Raw genomic sequence first — 24,720 nt, 5'->3', positions numbered from 1 at the left:
TCAATTATGCAAAGTAAGACCATGTCTCCAAAGTGCATTTAGAGAAACTAGACATTTATAATGTGTTACGGTCTAGTAAACAGCTAAATAAGGTCATACATGTACTAGTTAGTATACTTTTGACTAGTTCGAATCTTTTTTTGAACTTATAAATGAGTCGATTTTGAAGACATTCTCATTTACCTGTGGGTACTAATGACTTTAATAAAATCAGAACACGGTAAGTACGTTATTATATTTAACTGCTTAAGGCATCTACAGGACAAAAGTAAGTACATAACACCAGAGGAACTATCTTTCAAAATAATAATACTTTTCTAATATATATAACCTTGCATGGGTGTAAAAACACCTCTTTTAAAGACCTCATCTAATATACCTTTTATAATAGGGCAGAATCAGCCCTGGAGCTTCGGAGTACAACTCAAACTCTCCAATCCCCAAACCAGAATTATGGTGACCGTGACTAAACATGGCAAAGTTCATGACCAGGTTGGCTTCTCTTGCAGAGGGATGGACCAGGGTTCCCAAGACACCCCCTTGGTATATCTTACCAAGATATATCTCCAATGACAAAATACTACATTTCTGAAATGCTGATGCTTGCACGAATGCCTGAGGATGTTATGTGTCCCTATGGCACATGATTATGAAGCAGTCTCTGTGTCTACTTAGGCTATTTTCTTTTTTTAATCTTCCAGAAGTTATCAAGGAATGCTGCTAAAATGTTGACACCACACGGATGATTATATATGAAAGCAGCTCAATACAGCGGCGTTCTCTACAGAGGTACACCTCGCTGAGTTCCAAATTCTCCCTCCCTTCCCCACTGCTAAAGTAGGCAGTGTAATATCCATTATACATATGAAGTCATATAACACATTAGCTATATGGGAAAAGAAAGCAAGAAAAATTAAGAAAGTGAAAAAAGAAACCATGCTTCAGTCTGCACTGACTTCTCTCTGAAGGGGACGGCGTTTTTCACCATGATTTACTTCTGAAAGGAACCGAAGGCCCGCATCAGCTGTACTCTTTAGCAATGACCTCCCTTAACTTGAGAATACTTAGAAATTCAGCGTCTCTGTGAGTCTGAGATGGAGGCGGTTCCCAGCTGACACCATATGCTCACATTTCCAACCACAGGGAAACTGAGGCTAGGGTGTCACTTGAACTCTGGAGTCTTGACCTGCAGCTACGGCTCCTACTCCCATGACATGCCACCGTACACTAGAACAACCACTGTTTCCAGCCTGAGGCAGAGAGCATGTTTCTCACTTGATTCCAGTCCTTGTATCAGCAGGGACACGTAGGTAAGTTTCAGCTCAATCCAAAGGAAGAGCTTTCTGAAAGAGCTGCCCCAAAATGAGATGGGAGACTTGGTTGGGTAGGGAACTCCATCATGATGTTCAAACAGAGATCGCATGATCAGCTGTCAGGGATGGTTCCTTCTCAAGAAGTGACAGCCAAAAGAATCTTCTATTGGAGGGGAAGGGAAATAATTAGTGAAAAGGACACTGATGTTTTAAAAAAAAATTGCTACTGAGGGATTGGGAGTCAGTCTCAAAGTTCAATTCCAAAAACAAACAAACAAAACAAAACAAAAAAAAAAAAAAAAAAAAAAAAAAAGCCCTTTGCCAAGCCAACTAAGAAACGGTTTCTAAAAAATATGCACATTTTAAATGCAATTTTTTCCCTCCTCTTTTATTTCACAACATACAACGAAGAAATCAGTGGCTTCTTTCCTGCAAGATGAGGAATTTTATAACCAGGAACATTCATGGAGCAAGGCTGATGAAAAAGATTACAAGAGTTCCAACCTCAGCCAAGAATTATTGGGAATAGGTTCAAAGCTTCTTTTCTGCCAAAAAAAAGACTGATAAGCTTCAAGAGGTGTCTGAACTACTGCAGTTACTCAGTATGACAACTTTAACCCAACCTATACCATCAAGGGACTAGTGTATCACCTTCATATGTGGATTCTACTCACAAAATTGGCAGCCCTGATTTCAAAATAAGAAAAATACTCCAATTTTGTTCTCAACTTACAGAAAAGGAAAATAATGAAAGAAGCGTCCATTTGTTCACTTTATATTTATGCTGTACATATCTGTATGTGTATTTGTTGTCTTCCTTGTCAAAATGGAAGCCCCTTGTGAGCAGGGACCGTTTCAGTCTCTGAACATGTATCTCAGCACAGTGCATATTCATAATTTAGCCAACAGTTGTCCCATTTTAGAAATATCCTAGGCACGAACCACAAAAATAATAGTAGCAATAACAGAAGTAGTTGTAGCTGTAGTAGTGATAGTGATGATAGTGATAGTACAAGCACTAGCAGTAGGCAGTGCCATTGCTGGGTCTGTACCTCAAGCAAATCAAAGGCGGGAAAAGGCCCCACATGTGCAAAAATGTTTGGAGCGGCTTTTTGTGGTGTTGGAAATGAGTGAATGCCCATCAGCTGGAGAACAGCTGAATATGTTGTGATATATAAAGATAATGGAATAGTATTGTTCTGTAAAAAAATGACAAACAAGCTAACTATAGAAAGGCCTGGAAAGATTCACATGAATTGATGCACACACTGTGCAATGATCAATTATGAAACTCTTGGTTCTTCTCAGTGGTTCTGTGATCCAAAGCAATCCCAAGAGACCTTGGACAGAAAAAGCCATCTGCATCCAGAAAAAGAACCAAGGAGACTGAATGCAAATCAACACATTCCCGTGTTGATTTCTTCTTTTTTTTTCTTCTCGTGGTTTTTCCCTTTTGTTCTGATTTTTTCTCTCCCAACATGATTTATGAAGAAAAGCATATTAAAAAAAATTAATACACATGTACAATGAGAAAAAAATAAAATCACAAGGACCCTGTGAGGTAGATGCTACTATTACCCACATACTACAGAGAGGGAAACTATCTAAGTAAAAGTGGAATGCTGTAGGGTCTGTCTGGTGCTGCGCCCCCTCATCGCAGACGCCTGACAAACGCTCACTCCCTTCCTTTCTCCAAGCATCTTACAGCAGAATGAGAACTCAGAGGTCTCCCTGCCTCCAAATTGAGAGCTCTCACCCAAGATGCTCCCGTACAGTCCCGGAGGAATCAACAGTGAGATGTTCAGAAGTCCAAAGGATGATGAAAGCACTTTTTAATCCCCGGGGCACCATGTAGCACTAATACTCTTCTAAGTGTACAATACAAGCATTATTACTTTACATATGAGAAAAATTAAGATTCAGAAAGGGTCCAAGCCAAGGACTTTTTAAATCCAAGTTTCTGCTGAATCCTGCTTTTTTCTTCCCACCACACTGCATCAAGTCTCCATGATGCATGTTACATTGAACATTTTAATCCAACCTAAAATGAAACAGTAGTGTAAAAAGAGACAAAAGAGAAGCAAGTGATCCTGTAAAACTAGATGCCAAAAGTTAAATTTTACTGCTGCTGGGAACGATTATTTTTTGTATTTGAATATCTTGCTTTGGAAATGGGTCAGAAGGATAAAAACCTCTCAGCATCTAGGACACTGAATTTAACCACTCCCAGAGGCAGAGCTCAGTGATAACAACTTTGTATTAAAAGTTTCTTCCTGGAAATTCCATCCTTTTAAGGAAATAGCATCCCAACTGACTTAAAAATAGACAGTCTCTATTTGCTGTTTCTTGATGTTTTACGAGCCATTTTGGAAGACAAAGTGGGATGTTTGAAAATCTGGGCACAGTGAGCGCCACTTGACTGACAGTCAGTTGTAGAATTAAAAGAATTAAAGTAAGCAGGACTTTGGTGGCGGCTGGCCCCCACAGCCCCCGTTCCCAGGCCAGTGCAGCCCTCAGCTGATGAGGAAGTTTTCAGTTCTCCGGGTCTCTAGAAGCGCAGGGATCAGCTGTGGGAGAATAAGCTCTATTATAAGGTTCTCCAAACTACTCCTATAATGGAGAAAACACTGCGGGGGAGAAAGTGAAAAAGATTCATATGATACAATGTATTTTCATCCAATGACTGATTTCCTTTAGTTCCACCCCATGGAAGGAACTGCCACAATGAAATCATCTGGTTCATTCCCTACCCTCAGAATGGGTGACTTGAAAGCTATCCCACAACAAAAGGAATTTTTTCTTAGGCTGGAAGATTTCCAAAAGAGGAGATTCCACAACTTTTACTGGCAAACCCTCAGCTTCTGATTGCTGAGAAATGCTTCCTCAGATCAATGGCTTTCAGAGCTGGCAAAAATCTCAGAAGTCATCCTATCTGAGCTGGGGCTCAGCTCTGTGCCTGGCACACAGTAGGTGCTTAATAAAGGCTTATCTATTGACTGACTGATGGGCTGAATATGTCTTTAACAACTGCAAAAATCGAGGCAGCCTGAGGCACATAAAAATTTCATGGACTTGCTCAGAATTACACAAGTGTCCTGAGGACCACGTCTCTGGGAGGGCTTCTCTCTACGACACTCTTTAAATTTGACCTAAATCAGTAATAATCTCGGGGAAACAATTTTCTCTGACCCTCCTAAACTGAGTTAGGCTCAACTCAGATAGGAAACAATAGAACTGGCAAGGGGAGCCATCTCCATCTTTTTGGTGAATGGGACATGGTGGGCACCGAGCCGTGGGCTGGCAGTCAAAGCAAAAGGCTGCATTAGGGGTATGAATGACACCATAGATGGAGTCCCAGACTCACCATCTTCTCGGGTTCAACTCCTGCCTCAGATATTTACTAGTTGGGTGACTTGGGGCAAGCCACTTAAAGCCATTTGTCTCAGTTTCCTCATTTGTAAAACTAGAACTTCCCATAGTTATAAGTATCAAATAAAATAATCATTGTAAAGCACTTAGACCAATGGCCGGTACACAGTAAGAACTAAACGAATGTCAGTGGCTATAATTATTAAATTTAATTTAATTACTTAATTAATAATTAATATAATAATTATAAATATATAATTAATATTAAATTTTAAAATGAAATAAGCCATAAAGAAGGGCTTATTATTTTTTTTAATTTGGGTATAAAGCTAAAGTAATGTCAAAACATATAAAAAAGAAAAAAGGTTATTATAACTTTATTTTTTAAAGAACAGAAAAAAAGAGACAAATAAGCAGAAAAACTTTGAAACACACTAATTTATCACATTCTTTAAGAATTTGCAAGCTTTTCACAAAAGATGCCTTTCGAGTTCAATCTTTTTCTGTTCTATAAGCATAGAAACGTTCTTGCTTGCTGAAGACTGCCAAATTTAGGGTAACAAAAAATGAATTCAAATAAAAGAATTTAAGCAATGGTAAAAACTGCTTATCAATTCTTTTAAAAGGCAGAAATTAAAGTGGTAACATTTTAGTCCAGCATTCTAGTGCAGAAAAAGATCTGTCCAAGAGCATAATCTAGCTACAAGAAATAATAGGTGAGATGTATTTCTCATCTCAAAAATTTCCCAATACCTGCTTCTATCCCTTTCCTGTCTTTTTTCCCCTTCTGTTTCTCTGAAAAGTTAGTGTCTTCTAAAGAGATCAAAGTTAAAGCAACCTAGATTTTACAGGACTTTCAAGAAGAAAGGGCTAAAAAATTAGGGGAATAGAAGCAGCTGAGTAAGGGAACATGTACACAGTAAGAGCAACAATGTGGGATGATCCTCTGTAATAAACTTAGGGCTTCTCAGCAACACAAGGACCTGAGTAAGACCATACCAAGGGACACGGGATGGAAAATGCTGCCCACAGAGAAAGAGCTATGGGATCCGAATGCAGATCAAAGCAAACTATTTTCATTTTTTTTCCCATTTTTTTTTCTTTCTTGTGTTTTTTCCCTTTTGTTCTGATTTTTCTTTCACAACATGACTAAGGTGGAAATATGTTTAACATAATTACACTTGTATAACCGTATCAGATTGCTAGCTGTCTTGGGGAAAGGATTTAAAAAATGAATATTGAAAACTTTATAAGTATTTGGAAAAAAATAAAATACTAGTAAGGTGGAGGAAGAAGAATGGCATCAGGAGTGTTAAAAATCCAAATCAGAATCGGGACCCAAAAAGAGGGCAGAGTTTTGTTTATTTTTAAGCTACCTGAGGGAAAAAACAGGCACCAAGTGGAAGCTGTACTATTCCTTGGAGCAGACGGATCAATGCTGGCCAACAACAGAAAAAAAGGCCGAGCTGCTCAATTCTGTTTTATCTGCCGAGGAAATCACCTTTTTTATCCTGGAAAGGGTAGAACAAAAATAATTGACTGATGACAAGATGAAATCCAAGATAAGTAAGGAAATGTGAAGAGACTGCCTGGCTACTGCTGATGAATTCAAGTCCCCAGGCACCAACTATGTTCCAGAGCTCCTAAGAGCATGATCGACTCAACCCCTCATCAGTGGTCTCTGAAAATCTGTGGAAAATGGGACAGTCTACAAAGGCCTGGATGATGGGAAACGGTGCACTACTCTGCACCACCAGGGGCTGTCTACAGCCTAAATAAACCAAGGTGCTTCCCCATGAGATTCTGCTAGCATGTGTTTTGAAAAGATGCATTAATATCCTTTTGATAATTCTCAATGTACCACAGCCCTAGCAATGACGGAAAAGTTAATATATAGGATGGAACCAGACTGGGAAAGATTTCAAATCCCAAGCAGGAGCTTCTACTGGATGCTAGAATTGAGACTGATACTAGATCTTTTTGAGGGGAAGAAAGACCGGGTCAAAGCTATGCTTTAATAAAGAATTCTCATGTTGGCGGCTGTGCATAAAAGGGAACGGAGAAGAAAGAAGATCAATTCGGAGGGCCCTGTCATAGTCCGGCTGAGGGATGAACTATGGGGAGGTACAGGTGGAGAGCAAAGGGTGGATGTGTGAGATATTTACAGTTAAAGAAAAATCGATAAGACCCTGCAATGGACTATATATGGCGATGCAGCAAAGGATGACGGGGGCTACAAATCTGGGTGGCTTTAAAGAAGGCAGGGAGCTATTAATAGGGAGCTTTTATCTTGAATTAATCAGAGGGAAAGGGAGAATGAGGCAACTTTTAACAACTAGCACAAAATATGCAACCAAGTCAAGTCAGCCAGCATTTACAAAACTAACTAAAGATGAAGCACAAATTCCCAACTGGGAACTGGCCTGTAAATGATCAAAATTAACTCTATGTTTGCACATTAATAAAATTGCATATCCCAATATAAAAGGGCAATTAAAATTGGATGGCCAGTTAAAGGACATATAATACCACCTTCTTCCCTGTCCTGAAATCAACTCCAGGAATAATAACGAGAGCCGACATTTACATAGGCCTGGCACTGGACTAAGTACTTTATATTTGTGATTTCACATGATCCTTAAGACAAATCCTTCAAGGAAGGCCCTATTATCCCCATTTTACAGATGGGGAAAAGGTGATAAACAGACATTAACAGTGACTTGTCTAGGGAGACAAGGCCAGGAATTGTTGGAAGGTCATTTAAGGTCTAGGGGCGGTGCTTCCTCCACCCACTGCACCAGCTAGCTGCCTTCTTCACTCTGTACCAATTTCACTCTGTACTCTACCTATGACCATATTCTCTTACTTATCTCTCAGGTGATTTTTTGCTTGTTTTGTTTTTTTAAATGAAGACAGATGTTTTATTTGCTTTTTGTGGCAATTGGGGTTAAGTGACATGCCCAGAGTCACACAGCCAGGAAGTGCTAAGTTTCTGAGGCCGGATTTGAACTCAGGTCCCCCTGACTCCAGGTGCTCTATCCACTGCACATCTGGCTGCCCCTCTTTTTTCTCAAGTGGTTTCAATCTCAGCAACCGGCCATTGGAGGAAAGTACAGTTTCCATCTGAGTCCTGGGCGAGGGCTTTCTTACTGCACTGGTATTCCAAGCACAGATGCCGGGTGAAACAGAAGCCCACTGCAATCTTATTAATGGCTAAAATCGCTTTTCACAGTAGACAAGACAAATTCCTGAAATTCAGGAAGTGGATTCAACGCAAAAACTAACCAAGTTATATCATTCTATTCCAATTTAAGGCCAAACAACATTAAAAATGGCCTAAGTCCACTGAAGAAAAAAATAAATCGTTCTAAACCGCCAAGGAAGCTTATACATATTGCATGCCTGTCATTCAGGGTCTGCTTACAGGAGTTTCTACCAGCGGGATGGACAAAAGGCGTGTTTAGAGAGGCAAAGTAGTTTGTGGCAAAAGCAAAGACAAACCCACCAGCGGAAGAAGTGAGGAAACCCGGCTTCAACTTCCAATGCTAACACCCAATTAGCTGGGTATAGTGGGACAAGCCTCTTAGCCCACCAGCGTCAAAACAAAATGGAGGACAATCCCCACAAGATTGGGGATAAATAAAGAACATTTTCTATAAACTTTAAATCAAAATATAAACATCGGTGGAGAGTAAATGGCCTCCAGGCTGAGAACTAGGCTGAGGGCACGGATGGCTGGCAGAGTGCATTTTATAAAATCGGCTTTACTTATATTGAGAAAGTCATCAGGCAGGAATAGCAAGTCCCGGGCATTATGGTGATGCTTTCCAATCACAGACAGCTTCAGGATGGTTCACTCCAGGGGACAAAGGCCTGAAGAAGGCCTTACATTACTGTAGTGTAAAAGGCAAGAAAGGATGGAAATAAAATTAGAATCCTGTTTTCAGTATTCACATACAAGCAGAAAGACAAATGTCCACCGGTGAAAGGACCATTGACTCTTCCCCAGTATTACTCCTTTTCGAAACAAAGTTGTGCAAATTCACACTGCTAACATTTCAGAAAATTTCACGTGTGTTATTTTTCCATGGAATGGGGTTCTTGTTTGTTGATTTTTAATTAATAAGTTTGCAGTTCTTTCTGAGAAATCACAAGTCGATGTGAACTTCCCTAAAGAAATCTGAGTTAACAGTATACTCACTGTTTAATGTGCGCTACATCTTCATTAACTTGTTTTTCTATTTGCATCCACATTATAAACACAATATAGGAGAAGTAATATTCAGTGCCAAGTTTTCTGCTTTGTATTATCTTGCATCAGTCTTCAAATGAAGTTTCTAAACAATTGCCAGGGAATTAAAGATGGCAATGTCTTCACTAGAAATAAGGAAGTACCGACAAGAAGCAAGTTTGGGGTGAAAGTTGTTGAGTTCACTTTTGGACTTGAGTTTGAAATCCCCGCGGAACCTGGAGCCGACCAAGAGGTAGCTGGAGATGCTGCGCCAGGGCCCAAAGAGACTGGGATAGGATACGCGGGTCTTGGGGCGTCTCCGGAGAAAGGATGGTGGTATTTGTGGAAGACTTCACCAAGTCAGAGAGTGGCAGAAAACCAAGTGCTTGGGCAGGACCCAAACTTCAGGGGCAGGAAGAAGAGGGAAAAAGACAGGACTGCGAGAGTGTCACAAAAGCCAGAAGGAGGTGGGGCAACAAGATGGCGGAGATAGGTCACCAGGCCCTAATGCTGCAGGAAAGAAAGCCTGAAAAGTGATTGTGGCTGTGCATTTTTTTTTTTTTTTTAATTCTAAACTCAAAATACTTCTACTCTACTCTTTTTTTTTTATTTACAAAAGCTTACATATAACTCCACATCACTCACTCATCTCAAACCCTACACACCTAAAACCAATCATCTTTCCCAAAACCCTTCCCTCTTCCCAACTGCCAAGTACTGCCACATTCTTGGTCCCCCAGCCTCCCAACTGCCCATCATCATCCTCTCTTCCTCCCTGGTACTCACCCTACAGGCCCGACCCATCCCCAAGATTGTCACCCCCATTTTCAGTACACTCCTCACCTGTTCACCCACATAACCGCAGCCCTGGGCAGGCCCTCCCCCCCAGCTCCACCAGGACCACCGAAATGGCCTCCAAGCCTCTGTACGCCTCAGGCCCTGCCCCATGACGTCCGAAAGCTCAGCCCCCCGGCCCGCACCTCTCCGCTGGACGCCCTCAATCACGTTACATGTCCAGCATCATGCCACCCCCCCCTTACCAGTTTTCACACCCCACCCCACCCAGTCCCAGCAACACTGACTTTAAATGGAGCCGACCCTCCTAACTGGAACACTCACACTACCTGGGTTTCCCTAATTTCAGGAAAACTCCAATTAATCCTACTGCACAAGATCTCTCAGACTCCTGGGGGGGAGGGGGGTGCACACATATAGGTAAGTGTCCATAATTCTATTCATATGACCAGCGACTAGGCAACTTGACAAAATGTAAGAAATATGCAAATAGACGCGCGTGTCTATGTGTAATAGAAAATCAATTCAACACGCTACTTTAAAAACGATCCCGATGTAACCTGTGCTTCCATCACCCACTTTTAAAAATATCTCAATATTCCTCCTCTTTTTTCTTTCCTTTGGGGAGACAGGCACCCCCACTCTGAATGTTACCATTCCTTGGTGGGCACTTTATTTGAATGCAGTGTTTCAGGAGGAGCCCACAGGAAGAATTGAAGACTAAAAGGGGAGCAAAAGAAGGAGCGGAAAAACTTGCCCAGACTGTTTATCAAAAGAGGAAAGGGTCGATAAGGAGAGGGGTAAAGAGAAGGCTTGTTTAGATAAAGGGAGGTCTGAGGGGCAAAGGGGAAGTAAGCTGCAGAGAGGAAAAGACTGGAGACGAGAAAGACAGCTCAGAGGAAACGTGAAATCAGGAGGGCTGAGTCTGAGACTAGGCCGGGCCCGAGAGCCAGAGTCTGTCTGTCCAACAGAGTTTACCGGGCTGCACTTCAAAATCAAATCAAGATTACTGGGGGGATCCACTTCATGGGTGCCAACTGCCTATTTTATACCCACCACTGTATTACATACTACTTCATGATGAAAAGTGGCGGTGTAAAGCTTATTAATAACTAGAAAAAAGTCGGTGCACCACCACAGATGCAGTAATGTTCACATAAAACACTCAGAAGTCTCACCAAGTAATGTAGCAAAGGTATGATCCCTAATGATGAAGCACGTTAAATTGTTGGCTGACCTCCTGTGCCCATGAGGGGAAATATGTACAGAAGGGAGGCCCTCAAAGTCTTCAGATTCAGGGATCTCAGGACACACTGATGCGAACTCTGAGGTTTTTCCAAGTTCTTCCTGAAAGACTTGGGAATAAGAGAATAGGAGTCCACCTTGAAAAAGCAAACTACCCTCTAGTTTATTAAAAGATGGTGTCGTTTGCATATTTTCTTCCTTTCAACCAAAAATATGGTTTCCTGTGGAAAACATGAAAATTATGTTTTTGAAAAGGAAATGAACATATATAAACATGTGACTACATCTCCCTGTGCAATTTCTGGCCGGAGTTCTTGGCAATATCCCCTTGTACAAAGAGAAAACTGAAAGCTTAGCTTGACATCCCTGTATCTTATTAAATTTGGAAAATAAAGTGGAAATGATAATTCTAGCAATAAATTGTTCCCTGTCAGATTTTTTAAAGTGGATCGGCGGCAGAAAAGAATAACCTGAAGTATAAGGTGTAGGGAAAGGGAGAAAAGGTGCATGTAATTTTTTAGTACCCCGGTCCTTTGCTGCCACTCTAACAAAACGTAGTATTAAAATGACAGTTCTCAACGTCTCCCACTCCTGGGAAAGACGAGGACCCCCCTTGCTTCCTCCCTCTGCCGATTCGCTCCCTGGCAGCCTGAACTTGGGTGGAAGGCCCTGAGTTGATTTCCACTACCAGGCCAAATGCAAGATGGGCAGCAAACTAATCAGAAATCTCCCTCTAGTTTAAATCTCGAGACAGCGGAGATCTTGAGAAGTTACTTCTCTCTCCTAAAATGAAAAAGTTATTCTAAGATCCCATCCCATTCAAAACAAAAAATAAAGATTCCAACAACAGACCCCAATCTCAAACATTCTCTCATTTTTCACATTAGCATTTTCAGGTAGTTTTTATTCAGACGGAATTTTCTCCCCACACTCTCTGCTTAGTACGAGTCAGATTTAGGGTCCCTCAGCACTATTCTAAAGACAACCCCCGCTATTTACTTTTCCTATTTACAGATAAACAGGACGAGCCTCCTCGCAGCCCCGTTAAAATTAGCCAGCTCGCCGTTAAAAGGGGCATTCCAGAAGTGCTGCATCATCACATCACAGATAAGTTAACCCCGACCCTTCCCACTTCCTGCAGGCCCCCAGATTTGGCTCACGGCAGTCGGGAGAGGTTGGGGCCCCGTGCCGCCGGCCAAGGAGGCTCTGGGGGGCCCCAGGAGCCGCCTCTAGGAGTGTGCAGGTGAACCCCGGAGCCCCCGGGGCTCGTAAACGCTGGCACCGTGGGGTCAGGGAGCCCGAGAGGCGCTATGTGGTTTTCATTATGCAGAACCTGTGTTTCCAGAGTGGAAGCAAGCGGAGGAACCCCAGACGGCGGTTGTCCTTCTGGGAAAAGCGGGGTTCACAGAGAGACCAGAGGGTAGTTGAGAAAATTCGGGTTCACAAAGACAGGTACGGGTGGAAGTTGTCCCCTCTGAGAAAAGCGGGGCTCCGAGCCCACGCCCGGGGGCGCCCCCGCACAGCTGCCCCAGGCCGTCTAGACCTGTGTACCTTACGACACGACCTGGCCCCGGAGGCCTCGAGACCGCCCTGACAGGGGCTGCACACGTGGGACCGAGGAAGGAGCCTCCCAGGAAAATCCGGGCATCTCTACAGACGGGGAAACTGAGGCGCGGAGTCTCGGGCAGCAGCGGTGTGGGCCCCTCCCGGAGGAGCCGCTCCCTCCCCCAGGCACGCTCCGCCCGCCGTGGGGTCTCCGGGAGCTCCCGGGAGCGCACGGAAGTTCCGCACTTTGGTGCTAAGTCCGGACGCTAGAGGCCCCCTCCGCCCCGAGGACCCGGCGGTGCCCCCGCCGCGCGCCGCCCCCTCCCGTTCCGCTGACACGCCCCTCCCCGGAGTCCCGGTTCCCAGGCGGCTGCACCGGGGCGCCCCGGGGAAGAGTGGGGCCCGCCTCGGGGAAGGGGTCCCGGGAGACCTGCCCCTCCCCCCCAGAAAGCGCCCCAGGCCGGGGGAGGCGAGCGGGCCCACTTCCAACCCCTCCCGAAGGTCCCGCCCCCCGCCGGCTCCCGCCGCAGCTCCCCAAGTTCAAGGACCACGCCCGCCCGGCTGCGAACGCCAGCCCGCCGACCCCCCTGAGGGCCCCCTTCTCCGGGACCCCCGCGGGGCGCCTTCCCCGCCCCGAAAGAAAGTTGCTCCCCCCCCCCGCCGTACCTTGGCTACCCAGCTGAACAATGGGGACATGGTCCGGGCGGCTTCCCGGCCGGCGGGCGGCTCAGCGGGCGGCGGGCGGGCGGCGGCGGGGCTGCTCCGGGCCGGCGGGCGCTCGCATCTCGGCCCGGCGCCCGCGGAGGGGAGCGAGAGTGGGAGCGGGAGAGGGGGCGGGGGCGGGCGCGGGAGCGGCGGCGCGGGCGCGTGTTCGCTTCGCACGCTCCGCGGCGAGTCTATGAGGTCACCGCCCCCCCCCCCCGCCCCGCGCGCCCGCCCTGAGGAGCGCCCCCCCCCCCCAGCGGGGAGGAGGAGGAGGAGGAGAAGGAGGAGGGGCTGGGGGCGGGAGGGAGCGCGAGCGCGCCCGGGGCACTGCGGGGGGCGCCAAGTGTGTGTGCTGGGGGGCGGGGCGGGGGCGGAGAGGGCCCTTGCATTTGCAGAAATCTACCTGGTGCTGGCAGTCAGAAAGCGCGCTACTCGCAGGAAACTTTTTTAAAGCACCTACTAAGTGCGGGGCGCGGAGGGCAGAAAATCCCCCCCCCGCTCCGGAGCTGACTGCCCACAGACAAAGCCAACTCCGGGGGAGCCAAACCCGAGATCGTGGCCCGGGGAAGGGCGAGGGCCGGGGGGAGGAGGGAGGGGGCTTCCACCCGAGCGGAAGGCCGGCCCCGAGTGGGAGAGTAAGGTGTAAGTTAGCGGAGCGTCGAACGCCGAGCCTAGGGGAGCCCCCCCCCGGGGGACCGCAGAAGTAGCGCCCCCCGCTCCTCAGCCTCCTCCAGGCACGTCCCAGATGCCCCCAGGAAATCAGATTATTCGCAGAGGAAAAGGAACATTCTCTTCTGGGGCCCGGACGTGCTCCGGGAGGGGGAGGGTCCAGCCCTGGAGATAAAGCTGCCTTCAGTAACTGCCCCCCTCCCCCCGCGCCCGGGAGCCCGGCCGGCAAAGGTTAAGCCAGGCTGAAGGCGGAGGCCAAGCTGCCGTCCCGGGGCCGGATGGCCGGCGGCCAAAGGTCTGGAGACGCGGGAGCCGGCGGCCGGCCCCGGGAGGGGCCTCGTCTTCCAGGTGCCGCGCGGAGCGCCAGAACCGAGCCCGAAATAGGCGGCGTCCGGGCGGTGCCCTCGGCCCGGCCACTTGGGCCTCAGTTTCCCGATCTGTAAACCCAAACCACTGCGGGCTAATGAGCTCCAAGGGTCCGTGGGAGCTCCAGCTTTGTTCCACTGGCCTCTCGGGCCTCCACAGCGTCCCATTCGGATAAAACCTCCGAGTTTTGCTCCCCGGATGTCCAGCTATGGGCGGGGGCGGGGGGGGGGTGTAGTTAATGAGCTCAGACTCCAGGGGGACCTGCCCCGAGGTGAGACCTAAAAGGCTGAAAATTAACGTCGCCGTGGAACTGCGAAAGCGTCTCCGGAGCGTCTTAGTCCGGTCCCAGGGCCGGGGCTCCAGAAACACGCACGGGGACCGGGTCCCCAGCGGGGCACAAAAGAAAAGGGAGACAAGGGCCCTGTGGTGGTTAAAGCAAATCTTCCCCTACCACTCCTCCCTTTCCAAATACCACTACTACAAATGGCTTTGGGATTTGGAAAACTTACTGATCCTGAGCCTGTTCTTTCCCTTTCTCTACGTTAAACTGGGCGCTACTTGAGCATTTAAGTAATTCACAGGTTTTTTCCCCCAAAGGCACTTTTCTATAGTAATAACACCTGTCAAATGTCTATCAGATAAATTCTAGTAAATTTCTTCCCCCCCTCCCCCCGGCTGGGGTTAAGTGTCACACAGCCAGGAAGTGTTAAGTGTCTGAGGTCACATTTGAACTCGGCTCCTCCTGAATCCAGGGCTGGCGCTCTATCCGCTGCGCCCCCTAGCTCCCCTAATTCTAGTAAATTTCAAAGGTTGGATGTGAAATTCAAAAAGTACCTTTCAGACTTGTAGCTTTGCTGGCAAAATTGGGCCCAGAGATCCAGGCCTGAAAGGACAAGATCAGTCTGGAAGGGAAGGTTGGAGCACGTCATCTCTCCTGTTCTGCCTACTTTGGTGGATGTTAAATCCTTCAGACTCACAGCCAGTCCTTCAGACTCCCCCAGCTGGCAGCTGCGAAGGCACTGGCTCCGAGTGTTCTAGGTAAGAGTAGAGCCAATGGTCACTAATATGTGCAATTTGAAAACTAAATATTTTAAGAGAAAATACATAAATGACAGTTCTCATATTTCACTCTCCAGCCACTGCTTAAAGTCAGCATCTCACACACGGCACAAAGGGATACTCTGTTAGAACCTGGGATTTGGACTAAAGGGACATTGTTTCCACCAGTGGTCTAAACCTCACCTACCCTTAAACTGTAGGAAAATTTCCTCTCTACAGTCCCTTCCTTTAAAAAAAATAATAAAGTCTAGAGTGTCAAGAAAAGAAAGAGAAGTCCTCTCCTAAAAACACAGCAGCACACACAAAATCATTACAGGTACAGTATGAGCCAAATCTTGTTCCTTTCCTGAAAAAAGGGGGTATAAGGATCTGAGTCGCACAAGCAGATTATTCAAATATCTCTATAAGAGACTGAAGAGACCACATTTCTTAAAACTCATTTTTAAAAAAAGTACAGCCCTCTCTCCCTCGAATCCAATTCACTTGCATGTCATAGCATCACCTCCCTGATGTTGTGGTGGACTTTGAGGACAAAACAAAGTCCAGAGGAAGGAAGGAAGGAAGGAAGGAAGGAAGGAAGGAAGGAAGGAAGGAAGGAAGGAAGGAAGGAAGGAAGGAAGGAAGGAAGGAAGGAAGGAAGGAAGGAAGGAAGGAAGGAAGGAAGGAAGGAAGGAAGGAAGGAAGGAAGGAAGGAAGGAAGGAAGGAAGGAAGGAAAGAAGGAAGGAAGGAAGGAAGGAAGGAGGGAAGGGAGGAGGGAAGGGAGGAGGGAAGGAGGAGGGAAGGAGGGAAGGAAGGGAGGGAGGGAGGGAGGAAGGAAGGAAGGAAGGAAGGAAGGAAGGAAGGAAGGAAGGAAGGAAGGAAGGAAGGAAGGAAGGAAGGAAGGAAGGAAGGAAGGAAGGAAGGAGAGAGGGAGGGAAGGAAGGGAGGAGGGAAGAAGGAAGGAGGAGGGAAGGAGGGAAGGAGGAGGGAAGGGAAGGAGAGGGAAGGGAGGAAGGGAGGGAGGGGGAAGGGAGGAAGGGAGGGAGGAGGGAGGGGGGAGGGAAGGAAGGAAGGAGGGAAGGAAGGAAGAAAGGAAGGGAAGTAGGAAAAAGGAAGGAAGGAAGGAAAGAAGGAAGGAAGGAAGGAAGGACATGCTTGGAGGATTTCAAGGAAGAGAGGAAGGGAATCAGGAAAGAAGTACAAAGCCAAGCTTAAAAAAAATAAGGGGGGAGGGAGATCTTTTCTCCTCCACAATATTAGTCATGTCATGTAAAATGTCAATCAAATAGATTCTAATCAATTCAATCTCCTTGAGGGCAGGGATTGGATCATTTGCATTTTTATGTTCACCATGCCTTACTTATAATCTGAGCTTGATAAATGTGTGTTAAATGGAACACAAAACTGTGGATTCATATAGACAAGGCAATGTCCTCCAGGGATTATCTCCAGTTTACCATTTGTATGTGTGTACATAAGTGTATGTATATGTGGGCATATATGTATGTGTGTGTGTGTGTGTGTGTGTGTGTGTATAGGTGTGTATGCATCTTGTATATATATAAATTGAGTGCAGGGGCTGGCTTTTGCCCTTCTTTGTTTTCTCACAGCTTAGTATAGTAAGAGTTTATAAAAGGTTATTGACTGACAGACTGGACTTTGGTGGATGTCAATTAGTTTGATCTTTCTGTGTCTATAAACTAAATTATGTCTCTAAAACTGGTGAACACAGAATCCCTTATGTTATTTGTAAACATTTACTAAAAGGTAAATTCCAGCCCATCTCTTACTTTCCCAGATGCCCATTTGTAAAATGTGGGGGGTGGAGGGAAATGGCTCTCATAATTCAAATCCAGGATGGGGTGACCCCAGCAAAGTTTTCTCCCCTGTAGCATCTACCTCATGGTGGTTTTGTGAGGATGAAATAAGATTAATGGACATAAGGCATTTTTCAAATCTTAAAGTTGAGAGAAATGATTATCAAATAACTAGTTTATTGGGGAGATCTAGGGTTTTTTCTTTCTTATTTCTTCATTCTCTCCTGAGCCAAGTTAGCACCTTAAGGACATTACTGATAATGAGAATGGATTAATTTTTTCCAGAATCATGTTCAGCCCCCACCCACTTGGGGAAGCCCACTGTATTCTACTCAGGTTTTGGGGTGGAAAGCAGGGAGGAAAACCAGCCATGAAAGATCCTTTGTCTGGACTGCCAAGGTTGGAGGGGAGTGTCTGAGAGAAAGAGTGATCAAAGTCACATCCCCCAGCCCCTCATTAGAATGGGGAATAATATCCATTTTTCTCATTGTTAACCAATCAGAATTGACTTAATATCCTCAAAATACTTTTGTCTTCCAAGGGCACCTAAGCATTGAGTGGGATCCCATGAGGGAAAAGGCACTCTCCACTTTTATTAATTAGCTGCTAAGATAATTAATAAAATGATTAATTTCCCAGATATTACATGTCTCAAACTTTGTATACATCACAAAGTACCATATATGTCTTGGTTACTATTATTGTTATACCACATTGCATCTCCATTATTACTGGAGTCTCCAGTCAGTCAACTAGCATATATAAAGCACACACTATGTGCTAGGCACTGTGCAAAAAACTGGGGATATAAACAGAGGCAGAACAACAACAAAGAAGAAAAAAAAAAAAACCTCATTCCTGTTCTCAAAGGGCTCTCTATGGAATGGCAAAAACCACATGTAAACAACATGAACAAATAGAGCATATACAGGCTAAAAGGCAGAGATGTGAAGGAAGCTGGGAAAGTTAGACGGGTGAGATAATTAGTTTCCAGCCAGTAAAAATGCCTGCCGTTGGGAGATTGGATGTCATGTTCCCTACAAAGGCGGGAGAAGAACAAAGGTAGACAGGGCCAGGTAGGAAGGGCTTTGAAAGCCATGAAAGGCTTTTCTGTTTGGTCCTGGAGGGAATAGAGAGCGGCTGGGAGTTTTTGAATGAGAAAGGGGGTGTAGATATGGTCAAATCTGCGTTTTGGGAAGGTTACTTTGACAGCTGAGTGGAGGATAAATTGGAGTTAGAGATGAGAAGCTGTGATCCAGGTGTGAGGTGATAAGGGTCTGCAGTGGGGGGGAGGTCATGGGACATGGAGGGGGGAACTGTGTGGGAGGGGGAGATGAGAGGGAATGGGGAGTATGGAATGAGCCCTCATGGGGAAGGCAGCAGCTCCCTCATCAGAAACAGGAGAGTTGGGAAGACGGGAGAGTTTGGGAAAAGAACATATTCAATTTGAGGAACATCGAGTTTAAAACCTCCATGGTTCATCAAGTTCAAGATCTCTACAAGGCAGCTGGAGACATGAGACCGGAGGTCAGGATTGCTGGTTAAAGGGGAGTCATCTGCTTAGAGGTTATAAATAAATTATCTCCAGGTGAAATAGTATAGAGGGAGAAGCCCTGGAAGGAGTCGGAGGGGAACCCCACGGTTAGCAGGTGTGGCGTGGCTGAGATCCAGCAAAGGGGACAGGGAAGGAAAAGTGAGACAGGTAGAGTGAAAACCAGGAAAGAGGGAAGAGAGTAATAGCAACATCCAAGCGCCGTCTTAAGAGCTTTACGATTATTATTTCATTTAGTCTTCCCAATGATTCTTCAAGATAGGTGCTCTTATTATCCCGTTTTACAGATAAGGAAACTGAGGTTAAGGAGCTTGCCCAATTAATTATATGTCTCAGGATGGATTTGAAGTCAGGTTTTCCTGATTTTCGTGTACCATCTTGGAGAAGAGATCGGTGGCTCTTTAAAATGGACCGACAGCTCATAATTCCTCATAATTAAGCTCAACTCTCAAAACATAAAAAGCCAATATATCAGTTTGGGGTTCAACAATCAGCACCTAGGTGAGCAAAGTAGATTACAAGATAAAGGTGAAATTCTCACCCCTAGACAGTTCTGCAGCAGATTGGCGGAGTTGGGCACTTTTGGGGTAAGGAAAAGAGCGTCTCCTTAGCCACTCCAATCCATGGATGCCATTGTCAGTAATGTGCTCATTAACTTTAGAAAAGGACCACCATGCAAAGTTTATATCCATGTTCTCATTATGGATATCATTAATATTAGTATTCAATTAATTATAAAATATAAAATGTGTCACTTCCCTCTCTAAGCTTTCCAGTTTGCTCCATCACTGTACCAATGGCCTTGCTCCCTGGAGAATACTCCACCCTGGAGCAGACTCCATGATTATTGAATCCTTGCCCAGAACCACCATGTTATCTGAAATCTCAGCCACAATGGTTCTTCCCTCTCCTTTCCTTTGCATCTCCCCTTTATGCTTTTTCCTTCCCCTATTAGAGGGGGAGTTTAGCATACAGTGGGTGCCTAATAATTGCTTACAATTTGTAACAGCTTGTCAAACATCTTCCTGACAGCAGCAGGCTTGGTTTAAGATTGAGAGGATGTTAGGGAAACATTGGTAAAGTACGTGAATGATTCACAAGTCTGTTCAGTGTATCTCAGGTCCCACAACTTCATATACATTTCTCTTAATAATGATGCTATCCAGAAAAGCAAAAGAACGAATGAAAAACAGGAAGAGTCGGGGGCTGCCTTTCAGACAGACCCAAAACCACGGAGGCAACTCTATGTTGGACGAAAAACAGTTTCAGGATTCTTTCAAAAGGTAAATTCACATTCTTGGACCTCTCCCACTGGTAAATCCTCCCAACTAATAGCATGACTGGACTGGGCTAATTGTTTCACAAGTTTAAGACACACTTTGGAATTTCCTCTCTTCTTGGCGACTCACTCCTACCCCTCCAGACACTGATTTTTTATGTTAGAGCGTAGGTCCCAGCCACTTGGCCATTCTAAAACTCTGGAAACTCATTCCACAGAGCCCACACGCAAAATCCTATGTATTTACATCTTCCTAGAACTTAAAATGGGATCATCAGTCCCATAAACGGCCTACCAGTAAGCTTCAATGGGAAACCAAGAGGATTGGGCCTTCGGGATCAGCACTGGGGGATGTTGGGAGCTGAGACGAACCCGTAGAGGAAGGAGGTGATAAATCTAGAGAACATCTTGGCCAGGGGGAAAGAATCTAGTCAATATAAATTCAACCTATGATGTGTATAACTCAATATTTCAACATTTAAGGCCAATATACTTTTGTTTTATTTCATTAAGCAAACTATATTTCCTCTCTAGCCAGAATAAATACAAGCAACTTTCATGAGGTCATTCTTCTGGGGCACCAGCCACTTTCCATAAATTTATTCACAAAGACTGGCAAAGTTAAATTCTGGCTTTGGCCCAAACTCAAAATAGTAAGGAGCCTGTTCTTTCTACAGCATAAAGGGGAAGCTTCTGTATTTGCAGCTCCAGATCGAGCCGGACGACAGACCCCCCAAGAACAAAAAGGAGATACTTCAGCTCTGACATCGACTTTCTTTATACACTCAATTCGCTGGACTCATTAAAACAAATTCACAATTCAGAAATCCACTTCCTTAATCGGAGTAACAATCAGTTAAGTACTTGCAATATTTCACTATCAACTAAGCTGTATTTTCCTATTTAAAAGCTCCTTTTCTCCACAAAACCTTTACTTAATATGCACAGTAATTATATTCACTTTTTTCTTCCTAAAACTTCCAGACTAGAAACACAAAGCTTTTTCTATTTTTAGCTCATCCTGTGCAAAGTTTAAACAAATAAATTTCTTTCCAAAATATTGTACACACATTTCAGATTCATGGAAAAATTCAGTGGGCAATGAGCTCATGAGCAAAAATACTGTAAAGATTTAAAGGCAAAAGATATTTGGAACCATGAGTTTGTTGTAATTTGTAATAAAAGTTATGGGACAACATTTTTATTTTGTTTTAATCAGGTCACTTACAAGTAGCATTTACTACTTGGGGGAAAAAAAGCACATTTTCCCAAAAAATATGTTATCTTTAATTTTTTTAACCTTTAAAAAATTACTTCAAAATGCCAACTCTTGGTTCCCTTAATTTGGTATTGAATAGAAACTGACCAGCACTGCCATTTCTTTAGGGAGAAATAGCATTTTCTGTTTTCTATTTTACAAATGAGAAGTTTGGTTTGCCTGTGATCAGAATGATTATTAAGCATTTCTATAAGCTTTATATTTGTTTGTCTTAAACTAATCCCTAAATGAGCCCTTAGTTTTAAACATAATTGAATCCTCTCATGAATATTGTATGGCACACTCTTTTTGAGACTGTAAATTGTATACTTCATTATTCTTTTTCTAAACCGAATCTCAAGTACCTGAAGAATTCGAGATTGGTTCTCTTGTATTTGGTACAGTGCCTTGTCAAATGCCATGAACCCTGCATTCATGTCTGAAACAGGAGTCTAGTTCTGTGGACTGAGCACTGAAGCTTAGGAAATCCCAAAGATCCAGAGTTCTCAATACACTAAGCAGAATGCAATATTTAACATACTCTTGAGATGCACATGTCAATCTCGTATATGTTTATGTTAAATAATTTAAGCCCCAAGCATTGTGTTTCATGTCTTGGACAACATGCTTTAGGAAGGAAGGAAGGAAGGAAGGAAGGAAGGAAGGAAGGAAGGAAGGAAGGAAGGAAGGAAGGAAGGAAGGAAGGAAGGAAGGAAGGAAGGAAGGAAGGAAGGAAGGAAGGAAGGAAGGAAGGAGGAAGGGAGAGAAGGAGGAAGGAAGGAAGGAAGGAAGGAAGGAAGGAAGGAAGGAAGGAAGGAAGGAAGGAAGGAAGGAAGGAAGGAAGGAAGGGAGAGAAGGAGGAAGGGAGAGAAGGAGGAAGGAAGGAAGGAAGGAAGGAAGGAAGGAAGGAAGGAAGGAAGGAAGGAAGGAAGGAAGGAAGGAAGGGAGAGAAGGAGGAAGGGAGAGAAGGAGGAAGGAAGGAAGGAAGGAAGGAAGGAAGGAAGGAAGGAAGGAAGGAAGGAAGGAAGGGAGAGAGGGAGGAAGGGAGGGAGGAAGGAAGGAAGGGAGGAAGGAAGGGAGGGAGGAAGGAAGGAAGGAAGGAAGGAAGGAAGGAAGGAAGGGAGAGAGGGAGGAAGGGAGGGAGGAAGGAAGGAAGGGAGAGAAGGAGGAAGGAAGGGAGAGAAGGAGGAAGGAAGGGAGGAAGGAAGGAAGGGAGGAAGGAAGGAAGGAAGGAAGGAAGGAAGGAAGGAAGGAAGGAAGGAAGGGAGAGAAGGAGGAAGGGAGAGAAGGAGGAAGGAAGGAAGGAAGGAAGGAAGGAAGGAAGGAAGGAAGGAAGGAAGGAAGGAAGGAAGGAAGGAAGGGAGAGAGGGAGGAAGGGAGGGAGGAAGGAAGGAAGGGAGGAAGGAAGGGAGGGAGGAAGGAAGGAAGGAAGGAAGGAAGGAAGGGAGAGAGGGAGGAAGGGAGGGAGGAAGGAAGGAAGGGAGAGAAGGAGGAAGGAAGGGAGAGAAGGAGGAAGGAAGGGAGGAAGGAAGGAAGGGAGGAAGGAAGGAAGGAAGGAAGGAAGGAAGGAAGGAAGGAAGGAAGGAAGGAAGGAAGGAAGGAAGGAAGGGAGGGAGGGAGGAAGGAAGGGAGGAAGGAAGGAAGGAAGGGAGGAAGGAAGGAAGAAAAGAAAGAAGGAAGGGAGAGAGGGAGGAAGGGAGGAAGAAAGGAAGAAAAGAAGGAAGGAAGGAAGAAAGGAAGGAAGGAAGGAGGAAAGGAGGGAGGGAGGAAAATAGAAAAAAAAAGTAGTAACAATAGAGAAGGAATAGAGAAAAGATTAGTATGAACTGAGATAGGATAAAATGAGCAGAACCAGGCAAACAATTTATATGATAACCACAATAATATAAAGGAAATCTCTGAATGACTTCAGAATTCAATTCTGAATAGCAACACTATAATATAATATAATATAACATAACATAATATAAAATATATTATATTATAATACTATAAAGGCTACTTCTGAAAGACCTCAGAATTCAATTCAAAATAATCCTGAGAACAACCATCCACGTCCCAGAATCCAAGACCTTGGCAACAGCAGTGGTACCCAAACCGCTAGATCTGCTTCCTCATCTCCCACCAAGCAGCAGGGGGAAGAATCATGGTGGAGAGGAAGTCTGCTCTGACCTTGCCCTAGCCATGATGCTGACCGTAGACAGACAGGCACTAAGGCTCCAGCACTGCTGCTTCCCCACCTCCCCATCCCACCATTCCTGTTTCCAAGAGCCGTCATCTGGAAGAGCAATTCCCCTGACACAGCTCCAGTGACCAACCCTTCCCGGCCGACAGCCAGACACTGGACAGGAAAGGCGAGTACCTGACCTTAAGGAAGAAGCAGCAGGCGGAATTTGCTAATCACCTCAAATTGCCATCACCACCTTGCCCATCACCTGCCCTCAGACCCTGATGGACCCCTCAGAACCTCAACCCCCAGAGCTTTGGGAATAGCCATGATTCTGGCTGCAACATCCTGCAGTGGAGATGCATGCACTCTGGCAATCCCAGCTACCCAAGGCCCCAAAAATAAAGCTCTTATCACTAAAGTTCTTGGCAAACTCAAACTGATGGTTTCATCAGGGGAAATAACATTTTAAAAGAATCATTGATGTTCACTTCATTACCTATGACGGCAGCCTCTGGCAGAATAATTGCCACACTACGGATCCTTTATCAGAAAAAAAATTAATTCATAATTGAAGGAAATGCCAAATTTCAGTGAGAGCTTAATGAAAATAAAGATGTAAAATTTTCCCCATTCCAGTTCATAGATTCTCTAAAATCTATTTATAGATCCCTGTCCATGGATCTCAGGTTAGAACCTCCGGACTAGAGACTATCTGGAGAAAATGATCATTTGTTCCAATAAGTATATGGACTTATAAATTCATGTGCAGAACTACAATATTTCCCATTACGCACGATCCCTAACTGATGGCTTGCAGCCTGCTTGCTCCATTTTCATTTATCAGACATTTATAATTATAGATATATCATTTCTTTCAGCACTTGATAATGAACCAAATGGTTTTTCTCATGATGTACAGCAGAAGATGTACTTAAGTAAATGAATATATTATCTGCAGTTTATCATGAAAAGAAAAAACCATTTGTCATGTTGTCAAGAAGTATGCAAAATACTGGGTAGCCTTCTCTGAAATCTAAGTCCAATGTCAGAACTGACCTTGAGGAAAAGGCAGTAAAAAAGCAATGGACCACAACCCTGGGATTTGGCCGGATGAGCCCCATTTTATAGGTGACAAAAAAACAGCTAAATGACTTTTTCAGAGTCACATAGCTAGGAATCATCTGAGGCAATTTGTGCTCTACCCACTGCTCTATCTGGCTCCCTCAACAGCAGAGTAAGTGCTCTGCAACTCTTTCCATTACATTATATGGCTCCGAAGAGCTAAGTCAAAATACCCTGCTATTGTGCAAGGTATCAAATGACTTATCTTTTGTCTTTATTTTTTTCTTTCCAAACAGGTGAGTTGA

The 24,720-nt window shown here is 44.8% G+C and overlaps 1 protein-coding gene across 6 annotated transcripts in view; it reads right to left on the bottom strand.

Annotated features, from left to right (window-relative positions):
• TBC1D1 (TBC1 domain family member 1) overlaps positions 1 to 24,720 on the bottom strand; it is a 212,303-nt gene that overhangs the window by 133,692 nt on the left and 53,891 nt on the right. The window contains exon 1 of one of the 6 annotated variants that reach the window (XM_074272358.1): positions 13,165 to 13,316. The exons of the other annotated variants lie outside the window; for them this stretch is intronic. Within the exon in view, the coding sequence (XP_074128459.1) occupies positions 13,165 to 13,194 (30 nt within the window). The 5' untranslated portion in view covers positions 13,195 to 13,316. Of the gene's footprint in view, positions 1 to 13,164; positions 13,317 to 24,720 lie in introns of those variants that run through there. 6 annotated transcript variants of the gene reach the window in all.

This window comes from Sminthopsis crassicaudata, chromosome 6 (genome assembly GCF_048593235.1).
Source record: "Sminthopsis crassicaudata isolate SCR6 chromosome 6, ASM4859323v1, whole genome shotgun sequence".
Lineage (NCBI taxonomy): Eukaryota > Metazoa > Chordata > Mammalia > Dasyuromorphia > Dasyuridae > Sminthopsis > Sminthopsis crassicaudata.
This window is presented reverse-complemented; position numbering and strand designations above follow the sequence as displayed.